We start from the raw sequence: 12,192 nt of genomic DNA, 5'->3' as shown, positions 1-12,192 counted from the left end.
TACAGGTTATTGTCAGACAGTCTCTATAGAAAGTAGACAGTCAGTGAATACAGGTTATTGTCAGACAGTCTCTATAGAAAGTAGACAGTCAGTGAATACAGGTTATTGTCAGACAGTCTCTATAGAAAGTAGACAGTGAGTGAATACAGGTTATTGTCAGACAGTCTCTATAGAAAGTAGACAGTGAGTGAATACAGGTTATTGTCAGACAGTCTCTATAGAAAGTAGACAGTGAGTGAATACAGGTTATTGTCAGACAGTCTCTATAGAAAGTAGACAGTGAGTGAATACAGGTTATTGTCAGACAGTCTCTATAGAAAGTAGACAGTGAGTGAATACAGGTTGTTGTCAGACAGTCTCTATAGAAAGTAGACAGTGAGTGAATACAGGTTATTGTCAGACAGTCTCTATAGAAAGTAGACAGTGAGTGAATACAGGTTATTGTCAGACAGTCTCTATAGAAAGTAGACAGTCAGTGAATACAGGTTATTGTCAGACAGTCTCTATAGAAAGTAGACAGTGAGTGAATACAGGTTATTGTCAGACAGTCTCTATAGAAAGTAGACAGTCAGTGAATACAGGTTATTGTCAGACAGTCTCTATAGAAAGTAGACAGTGAGTGAATACAGGTTATTGTCAGACAGTCTCTATAGAAAGTAGACAGTCAGTGAATACAGGTTATTGTCAGACAGTCTCTATAGAAAGTAGACAGTGAGTGAATACAGGTTATTGTCAGACAGTCTCTATAGAAAGTAGACAGTCAGTGAATACAGGTTATTGTCAGACAGTCTCTATAGAAAGTAGACAGTGAGTGAATACAGGTTATTGTCAGACAGTCTCTATAGAAAGTAGACAGTCAGTGAATACAGGTTATTGTCAGACAGTCTCTATAGAAAGTAGACAGTCAGTGAATACAGGTTATTGTCAGACAGTCTCTATAGAAAGTAGACAGTGAGTGAATACAGGTTATTGTCAGACACTCCCTAAGCAGGCTGGAGGCGGGCTCTTTAAAATCCTCTGGTAGCCCCGCCCCCCCTCCCCCCACACACACACACACACCTGTTCCAAACAGACACACAGGTGTTTGATACAAACTCCTTCATGTCTGGAAGTAAAACAGTGAAATAACAACTTATAACATAACTTTCCCCTCATGGAGGTAGAGGAGAGTTGTCAAACTGCTGAGTCACATGAGTGACAGAGATGGAAGAGAAGTGTTTTGTTTACAACTGATGGATTCTCCATACGGGGTGAGTTAGCATACCTGCAGCTAGCCGCTTAGCATTAACCCCTTCAGCCCCAGCATCCATATGCTGGGGGGAACCTTAGACAGACAGAGACACACTGACACACCTGATGAAGTGAAGTAGGAGACAGACGTCTCCAAGGTAGGAACCTTTTTTCTTTGTTGCTGCTTGTGTTGTACTGTGTGTGTGTGTGTGTGTGTGTGTGTGTGTGTGTGTGTGTGTGTGTGTGTGTGTGTGTGTGTGTGTGTGTGTGTGTGTGTGTGTGTGTGTGTGTGTGTGTGTGTGTGTGTGTGTGTGCGTGCTAATGTGTTGCATTGTTGTCATGTTGTGACTCAATGACTGGGTGGCATTGAAACATGTTCACTGACTGTGTGTGGCTCTGGAACTGAAGGCTGTTTCTACACTACAGTATGTGTGCTGTGCTGTGCTGTGCTGTGCTGTTTCTACTGTTGAGTGTTCAGTGTTTAAAAATAGCAGATCTACAAGCGTCACAGGCACGGTTTGAACTTGTAGTTCTGCTATTTTGAGGTTTGGTGTAGAGGGGAAAAAAGAGCAGAACAAGTAACAAGCCAAAGGTTCTCTCTCAGCTAAGGGGTCCCTGCTTCATCTGTCTGTCAGCTAAGGGGTCCCTGCTTCAACTCTCTGTCAGTTGAGGGGTCCCTGCTTCATATGTCTGTCAGCTAAGGGGTCCCCAGGGACCCCTTAACTGACAGAGAGTTGAAGCAGGGACTCCCTGCTTCAACTCTCTGTCAGTTAAGGGGTCCCTGCTTCATCTGTCTGTCAGTTAAGGGGTCCCTGCTTCATATGTCTGTCAGTTAAGGGGTCCCTGCTTCATATGTCTGTCAGTTAAGGGGTCCCTGCTTCATATGTCTGTCAGTTAAGGGGTCCCTGCTTCACCTTTCTGTCAGTTGAGGGGTCCCTGCTTCACCTGTCTGTCAGTTAAGGGGTCCCTGCTTCATATGTCTGTCAGTTAAGGGGTCCCTGCTTCACCGGTCCTTAGGCTGATAAACGTTGAAGACCCCTGGTCTTAATACTGTAGGTTAAGGTAGGTTAAGGGTTAAGGGTTGTAGGTTAAAGGTCAACATGTAAACCTTTGGATCTGAGCTCATTACTAAAGCCTGTGTAATGCACCGGTTTAACCAGAGGAGGGCGCCAGAGCCTAAGAGGACTGAGGGTAGAGGGCAGGCAACAACATTCCTGCCTACATCACGTGTTCCATATCGTCGTCTTGCAAAAAAAAGTTTTTCAGGAAAAATAAAAAAACTGATCCAAAACAAAACTATACATTTCACCCAAAATGTTTATAACAAATTATGACTATTTAAATAGAAATAACACTGTCTGTCAGTTATGTAACATAAGAGATTTAAATAGGTTTAAATAGGATTAAATCTGACTTTGGCCAACAAAAACAATACAAAATGGCCTAAATCAGTAAATAATTCACAAAACCATGTGACTTAGGCCAAAAAAAGGCCTATTTTGGCCTAAGTCACACTAGGGAGGCCATTATACTAAAAGGAGAGTGAACAGCATGATCCTTTTCTATTAGGAGATTCAATAAGGCCATTTTACCAGAGGTAACAGTGTCATGAGGAGCTGACTTATAGGCAAACATCAAAATGTCCTCAAAACATGACTTAGGCCATTAGTTTAGCAAGGTGACGAAATAATAATAATAATAATATTATGTCAATGTGTTAGTGCAGGGTGATGCAACTTTGATGATGGAGAGGGACACTATATTTCCACACTCACTCCAGAGGGACACATTACATATACTGTCTCTCCGTATTTTAACTTTTTTCGCCATTCTATATCGCACAAAAATAGCAGATCTACAAGCTCAAAATGTGTCGCACTGCGACACGTTTTGAGCTTGTAGATCTGCTATTTTTACAATATTGGATTCGAATCCAGATTTAATGTGTGTGTGTGTGTGTGTGTGTGTGTGTGTGTGGGGGGGGGCAGTGTTGTGAAGTCATTGCCATCTACTTTTGGCAACCATAGCACTAAAGCCAGAGGCACTGCCCTGATAACCTATACACACACACACACACACACACACACACACACACACACACACGCGCGCGCGCACACACACACACACACACACACACACGCACGCACGCACGCACGCACGCACGCACGCACGCACGCACGCACGCACGCACGCACGCACGCACGCACGCACGCACGCACGCACGCACGCACGCACGCACGCACGCACGCACGCACACGCACACGCGCACGCACGCACGCGCATATTGAAGACTTTCAAGATGCAAGAGCCAGTGAGACAGAAGATGCAAAGACACATCAGATGTGTGTAGATGCTAAGATACACACAAGTTGAGCTGCTCTCAACTTCAGATACAAATCTCTGTGTATGTTTATATCTTTATGTTAGGGTTGTCCGATATTGGCTTTTTTACCGATAACCGATATACCGATATTGTCCAACTCTTAATTACCGATACCGATATCAACCGATACCGATATATGCGGGGATTATTGTGATTAGGGTAAGCTCAAATTTCATATCACACACACCATATACAGTAAGAACTCCTGTAACTTATTTATAAATCAAAAAAAAAAAAAAAAAAAAAAAAAATCAAAAACCGATACCGATATTTTCCCGATATCAATTTTTATGCTAATATCGGCCGATAATATCGGGAGGCCGATAATATCGGACATCCCTACTTTATGTCTTTGTATGTTGTGTATCTGTCAGTGTGAACTCAGCATCAGGGCAGTGTGTCATGTGACTCTGGTAATAAGTTGTTCAGGTTGTGTTATTGTTTTGTTGAATGAAAACCCTTTTCTCACGCTCTAACACTGACACAGATATTGTGGTAATTCTGTGTCAAACTGACTCTATAGATGCCTCATCAGCAGAGGTGTAAAGTTACTAAGTACATTTACTTAATTACTGCACTTAAAGTAATACTAGGTAACTTTTTCAGTAAAACTAAAGTTAAATTGTATATCTTTTGTGAGTGGCAAATGTTTCACAACACCCACTCCATGAATTTCACCCCCGAAAGCCTTTTATTTATATATTTTCTATTGAACGCTGTCTAGCTTGACTTTCCCTGCTAAATGACTGTAATGTAATGACTGAACACTTACTGTATACATGATTAACACATGATTAACACTTACTGTATACATGATTAACACATGATTAACACTTACTGTATACATGATTAACACATGATTAACACTTACTGTATAAATGATTAACACATGATTAACACTTACTGTATACATGATTAACACTTACTGTATACATGATTAACACATGATTAACACTTACTGTATACATGATTAACACACGATTAACACTTACTGTATACATGATTAACACACGATTAACACTTACTGTATACATGATTAACACACGATTGACACTTACTGTATACATGATTAATACATGATTAACACTTACTGTATACATGATTAACACTTACTGTATATATGATCAACACATGATTAACACGTACTGTATACATGATTAACACATGATAAACACTTACTGTATACATGATTAACACATGATTAACACTTACTGTATACATTATTAATACATGATTAACACTTACTGTTTACATGATTAACACTTACTGTATACATGATTAACACATGATTAACACTTACTGTGTACATGATTAACACATGATTAACACTTACTGTATACATGATTAACACTTACTGTATACATGATTAACACTTACTGTATACATGATTAACACATGATTAACACTTACTGTGTACATGATTAACACATGATTAACACTTACTGTTTACATGATTAACACTTACTGTATACATGATTAACACATGATTAACACTTACTGTGTACATGATTAACACATGATTAACACTTACTGTATACATGATTAACACTTACTGTATACATGATTAACACATGATTGACACTTACTTTATACACTGAGTAAAACAGTCTAAGGGCGGATTCACACTGCGGCCTTGGAACCAGCCTTGAGGCTGGTAGGAAGGAATACCTGGGAAGGAATTGGTAAAACGTGTGCACTTTGTGAGAAGTTTTAAAAGGTTTTCAATAGGGGGCGAGCCTAACTTCTTTGCAATGTTTTTTTAAAAGCTATACCCTTACCTAATACCATTCCAAAAATCTAAAACTTCTCACAAAGTACACTTATAATAGATGCTAGCTTTACCAATTTCTTCCCAGGTATTCCTTCCAACCAGCCTCAAGGCTGGTTCAAGGCCGCAGTGTGAATCCGCCCTAAATGCTTCACTGCCTGCAGGTAAATAGACAAATAGAAGAGTAATACGTGTCAGAGGTATTGAGGCGGTGCAGACAGACGTCTAATTGGAGTTAATTGATCAGATACAGTACAGGCTGATGGGTCCACAGCTGTGAACCATTAAGTCATAAAGTAACATTTTGTTGAATTGGCCGAGAAAACAAACCTGGTTTTGTAAACGCAATACAATTATGTGTAACCATGTGTTCTTGCTGGCTAAATAAGCTGTGTGTGTGTGCGTGTGCGTGCGTGCGTGCGTGCGTGCGTGTCTCCACTCTCCACACACAGCCTGATTAAACGTCTCCAGGGAATGCCGTGTTTTTTTTTTTTCTTTCTTAATGTTTCCATGCATATCATATCATATCATATCATAAGGTAGGCTATAGTCCGCTATCCGCCAGGGAAATACGCCTCAGCGCTGCTCAGCCGCCCACACAGGGTGGGCGTTCTCCATTTAATCATACTGCTGAGAGAGAGAGAGAGAGAGAGAGAGAGAGAGAGAGAGAGAGAGAGAGAGAGAGAGAGAGAGAGAGAGAGAGGACTGTTGATGCTGCCGGTGACTTTAGCCGAGGTATCTGGTGCTGCTAGTGCTGCTAGAGAGAGAGAGAGAGAGAGAGAGAGAGAGAGACGGACGACACACACATGTCAGACAGCCTCCAGTCGAGGAATGTACCTGATTCCTCCACACAATCGCTCGCACGCACGCACGCACACACTCACACACACACACACATGCACACACACACACCCGGGCTGTCCCGGCATAATGCTGCGTGGCTGCTCTCTAACGGCTGTAGGAGCTAACCGGTGACCGTCCCTCCGTTCCCCACAGGAGGAGGAGGAGGAGGAGGAGGAGGAGGAGGAGGAGGAGGAGGAGGAGGAGGAGGAGGAGGAGGAGGAGGACGGGGAGTCTCCTCGGTAAAGTTTCCTCGATGGCGCTGGTGATGGAGCCCGTCAGCAAGTGGAGCGGCAGTCAGGTGGTGAACTGGATGAAAGGTAGGCTGCACGCACACACACACACGCACACACACACACACACACACACACACACACACACACAGTGGCGTGCACAGACATTTTGAGGGGCAGGTGCTCAAGTAAATTATACTGTTTTTTTCTGGTCTGCTCTTTTTTCCCCTCTACACCTATACCTCTTTGCCAAAAATAGCCGATCTACAAGCTCACAACGCCTCGCAGCGCGAGGCGTTGTGAGCTTGTAGATCTGCTATTTCTGGCTAACGTTCTCCTCAGAAAAGGGATGCTAGGTTTCGAGTGGTTACGGTAAAAAGAAAAATCTTATCACATAAAGATTTGGCGGACCCCCTGTAGTAACTCTGAGGACCCCCTAGGGGTCCCGGACCCCCTGTTGAAAACCCATGCTGTCTTTTGAAAAAAAAAACGTTTTAATTTTTTTTTTTCAAAAGGGCACTTCTGGTCAAGAGGGCAAAGGGCAGGTGCTCTAGCACCACCTAGAGTCTATCTGTGCACGTCCCTGCACACACACACACACGCACACACACACACACACACACACACACACACACACACACACACACACACACACACACACACACACACACACACACACACACACACACACAGCGTGGGTGGGTGGGTGTCATCGTGTTGCCATTCTACCACCTGATGATACATACTGTGTGCTGTATAGGTTAGCCTACATGTGGTGATGTAATGCATGTCTGCTGTTGTGATGGTCCATTCTATACAGTAAACTACCTACCTTTATACGTACCTACTTCACCTGCCTGCCTGCCTTCCTACCCAGGGCCGTGTTAATGTGAAAATGCGCCCTAGGCAACGGACAGTTTTCGGGCCCCCAGCGCACATGCACGCGCGCATGTGCGCGACCCATGCGCGCGCGATTTTACGGTTATTTCGCGGATTGTGGCCGTTTTTGGGCGTTTCTTTGTTACTTTATTTCGGTTTTAGGGTTAGGGTTAGGGTTAGGTTAGGCTTATGTTATTTAATAATAAAAATAAAAAAAATAAAAAAAAGATTTTTTTTTTTTTGGGGGGGGGGGCATTTTTCGGTCCCCCCCCCCCCCCCCCCCCGACAAGACATAGGCATGTGCCTACATTGCCTGTGCATAAACACGGCCCTGTTCCTACCTACCTACTTGCCTACCTACATACCTACCCTTATAGAGCGTTGCAGTTCCCGCCCACTTCCTGGTGCCGGAAGTAAATACTGGATGCATTTTTCCCATTGACTTTTACAAAGATATTTATATAAATTGATTTAAGCCTAGAATCAAGCCGTCCAGGATCCTGGTGAATCATGACCATAAAACCTTTGATTCTGTGAAAACGGCAAAACAAAGGGTATTTATTAAATATCATATCATTAAATATAAAATAAATAAAAAATCACAGAAAAAAATGTTTTATGGTCATGATTCACCAGGATCCTGGATGGCTTGATTCTAGTCTTAAATTGATTGATATAAATATTTTTGGAAAAGTCAATGGGAAAAATGCATCGAGTATTTACTTCCGGCACCAGGAAGTGGCGGAACTGCGACGCTCTATACCTACCTACTTATCTGTCTGTCTGTCTGTCTGTCTGTCTGTCTACTTGCCTACTTGCCTACCTACCTACATACCTGCCTATACCTACCTATACCTACCTACTTACCTGCCTAGCTACTTACCTGAGGGCACAGTGTCTAAAGAGGCTGATGATAGATGGAAGGTGACAACACAACTCTGTTTGTAGATCGTCTATTTTTGCTATTTTAAATCGTTTTTTTTAGCGGCACCAGCCGCTCTATATCTGACTTTGTCCGTGTTGCACCGTCAACGTTGTGATTGGTCAGGTGCGTCAACGTTGTGATTGGTCAGGTGCGTCAACGTTGTGATTGGTAAGGTGCGTCAACGTTGTGATTGGTCAGGTGCGTCAACGTTGTGATTGTTTAGGTGCGTCAACAAAGTGATTGGTCAGGTGCGTCAACAAAGTGATTGGTCAAGCTTCACTTGACACGTGGCTATAGACACATTATAAACACATATCGATGACAAAATGTACCAAAGGCGCCGCTACCTTCACACTGGGTGTGATTTTTGGGGCGGTGTAACCGCCCCCTATAAGTGAGGTTTGGACACTGACCAATCCTGCACCGTGATTGGCCAATAGTCTACAACGCAATCTACACCCCTAACCCTTCCACAGTCAATGCAAATCTATACTTTTGCAAAGTCAGCCAATCACATTACAGCTAGTGTCATCACCACTAGCTGTAATGTGATTGGCTGACTTTGCAAGTTCAGGACTGTGATTGGCTAGCGAAACACATGACACATGTGCAGCCCTATGAATAGCAGTATGGACTTTAAAAAAAAGTCATTTATCCTTTTTTTTTAAGTGAGTCATGTTGTGATGGCCACACAACGCCCACTTCACACTGGGTGTGATTTTTTAGCGGCGCTGGCGCCGCTCTATACATAGTATAGAGCGGTCCTGCTCTATACCTGGCTTTTCCGTCAACGTTCTGATTGGTCAGGTCTGTCAACGTTCTGATTGGTCAGGCCCGCCAAGGTTCTGATTGGTCAGGTCCGTCAACGTTCTGATTGGTCAGACCCGTCAACGCTCTGATTGGTCAGACCCGTCAACGCTCTGATTGGTCAGACCCGTCAATGCTCTGATTGGTCAGACCCGTCAACGCTCTGATTGGTCAGACCCGTCAACGCTCTGACTGGTCAGACCCGTCAACGCTCTGACTGGTCAGAGCCGTCAACGCTCTGACTGGTCAGACCCGTCAACAAAGTGATTGGTCAAGCTTCACGTGACACATGGCTATAAACACATTATAAACACATATCGATGACAAAATGTATCAAAGGCGCCGCTACCTTCACACAGGGTGTGATTTTTAAATAATAAGTACAGTTTTGAACATACAGTAGCTATCCACCCGACAGAAACAATATATACATTGTAAATGCTAGATTGGTCATTTTGTAAGGGTTAGTCCCTTCTTCTTTCAATCGATTTAAATGTGGAATTAACTTCCGAACGACAACGTTCTGAATGATAGTGTGTTTGATTCACAGGTTAAACAGGTTAAAGGATAACACGGTTAATTATTGAGATACTTATGTTAAAGATGAGAGAGAAAATAAGAAAGGTTTTGATGTGCTTATACAAAGGAACTGATGAAGGTTAAAGTAAAAGGTAGTCAGAGCACATTTGAACAAAAAGGCAATTCAACAATTGACACAGCACATTAAGCAAAGGAAACAGTTATAAAATGATAAGAAAGACATTAGGACGCATGAAACAAAAGAAGTAAAACATAATAGATGTCCTAATCAGGTCTACTATTAAACTGCATTCAAATGGATAAGGCTACACAGACAGTAGAGGAGTGACGAGCCAAAACAATGAAACCTTGCCTCTGTGAAGCATTTGGTATTGTATTATTAATCTGTTTCTATATCAGGGGTGATGGTCCCCTGATGATGAAAAATAGCCGATCTACAAGCTCAAAACGCGTCGCACTGCGACACGTTTGAGCTTGTAGATCTGCTATTTTTGCTACTTTTGAATTGGAATCCTGAAAAGTAACTTTTTTATTTCATTTCAAATGCATTTAGTTATACTTATGTTAACTTTATGAACTTAAACACAAATACATTGGACATAAAAAGACAATAGAATGTTAATACTAGTCATTAAGCTATAATCTCTCAAGAACAGATTCTGCTCTGCGTTGGAATCTGTCGTGAAGGTTCGTCATAACGTGTACACACTGGCCTACCAGTGGGCGTGCCTTCAGATCAGGAAGCAGGCCGCGCTTTACCCAATCAAATATAGTGGGCGGGATTCACATGTCCGTCGATCCTTCCCTACTCGAAACTAACCGAAACTAATTTATCAACAGCGTCCTCGGAGCAGACAAAACCACAGAAAGATATTCACATTTTAACTTGTTCTTTCATCATAGAAACAAGTGGGCTTATAACCAAAACCATCCATGTTCTCTGGGAGAAGTGGTGTTAGTGTTCCGTGTAGAAATATTGTACTGCACAGCGACTGCACCACCGGAAGTGAAAGGCTGAAGGCTGACACGAACCCCCGGTTTCCTTGCACACAGGTGCTGCGTCGTCATTGTCCCAGAGCCAACTGATATAGTAACAAACAGCAAAGGTCGCTGTTTTTCATTTTCAGTTGGCTCTGGGTTCCCACATTGTTAAGCTACTAATATAGACTGAAGTCATTAAAGCGGGTCATGTTTGCATGTTATGAATCATAACAGCTGAAATCAATAATAAACATATCAGTATTCTGATATTAACCTGCGGGCCACATAAAATGAAGGTGCGGGGGCCGCCAGTTGCCCATGTATGATCTAGATATAATATGGACCACGAGTCAGTGGTTATGTAACTGAAGAAACATACAGCTGATGAGTAAATCAATCATGACTCGTGAGATCATTGATCGATTCTTTTTCCATCTGAGGTCACCTGAGGAAGGTTGTTGACAGTGGTGGAAAGTAACTAAGTACATTTATCCAAGTACTGTACTTAGGTACAATTTTGAGGTATTTGTACTTTACTTTTTTTTTTTTTTACTTCCAATTTCCAATACTTTTACTTCTACTCCACTACATCTCAGAGGCAAATATTGTACTTTTACTCCACTACACTTTATTTATTTTAGTTACTGGCTAGTTACTTTTCAGATTTAAATTATAATATCATAAAACATACATTAATCACTTTAACCCTATTTTATACCTAGGCTATTTGAAAATAGCAGATCTACAAGCTCACAACGCGTCGCATCGTGACGCGTTGTGGGCTTGTAGATCTGCTATTTTCAAATATTTAGTACTTTTACTTTTGGTACTTTAAGTACATTTTGATGCCAATACTTATGTACTTTTACTCAACTTTTAGTATTGGTACTTTTACATAAGTAAAGAATTTGAGTACTTTTTCCACCACTGGTTGTCGATCTGTTGTTGAATGGTTTCATGTCAACATGTAGTGTTGAGTGTTGCCATAGTGACAACGCTTTGTTTATTTGTGATAAACAGCTCTAACATATGAACAGTGGTGGAACAAGTACTCAAAGGGTTTTCTTAAGTAAAAGTATCAATACTGCAATGTAGAAGTACTCTGTTGCAAGTAAATGTCCGGAATTCAAAATTGACTTTACAAAATGTACTTAAAGTACCAAAAGTAAAAGTACTAAAATGTTTGAAAATAGCAGATCTACAAGCTCACAACGCGTCGCATTGTGAGCTTGTAGATATGCTATTTTCAAATAGCCTAGGTATAAAATAGGGCTGAAGTTGTTAATGTATGTTTTATAATATCATAATTTATATCTGAAAAGTAACTAGTAACTAAAGTTTTCAAGTTTTTGTAGTAAAAGTACAATATTTCCGTTCAGTTCATGAGTAAATATACCTAGTTACTTTACAACACTGGTAATAGCAACAATGAGTATTTTCAATGGTTTTATTAAGGGAAACCTACAGTCATTCTGTGGAACTAAATATATAATAGTGAGTAACTCTATGTATGGTTCAGTAAATATCATGTTAATCTGACATTAACTTACATAATATAATGTGTGTGTGTGTGTGTGTGTGTGTGTGTGTGTGTGTGTGTGTGTGT

The 12,192-nt window shown here is 41.5% G+C and overlaps 1 protein-coding gene and 1 long non-coding RNA gene across 2 annotated transcripts in view; one reads left to right on the top strand and one right to left on the bottom strand.

The window, feature by feature from the left end:
• Positions 1 to 12,192, bottom strand: part of LOC311039202 — a 765,206-nt gene that overhangs the window by 276,168 nt on the left and 476,846 nt on the right. The window lies entirely within an intron of this gene.
• The window catches only part of cnksr2a (connector enhancer of kinase suppressor of Ras 2a), a gene marked incomplete at both ends in the record, with an annotated part of 110,504 nt that continues 104,789 nt past the window's right edge, over positions 6,478 to 12,192 (top strand). Inside the window, one exon of the mRNA XM_084048866.1 lies at positions 6,478 to 6,541. Within this exon, the coding sequence (XP_083904992.1) occupies positions 6,478 to 6,541 (64 nt within the window). The remainder of the gene's footprint in view (positions 6,542 to 12,192) is intronic.

Source organism: Gymnoscopelus microlampas (assembly GCF_963454915.1).
Source record: "Gymnoscopelus microlampas genome assembly, chromosome: 22".
Classification (NCBI taxonomy): Eukaryota; Metazoa; Chordata; class Actinopteri; order Myctophiformes; family Myctophidae; genus Gymnoscopelus; species Gymnoscopelus microlampas.
This window is presented reverse-complemented; position numbering and strand designations above follow the sequence as displayed.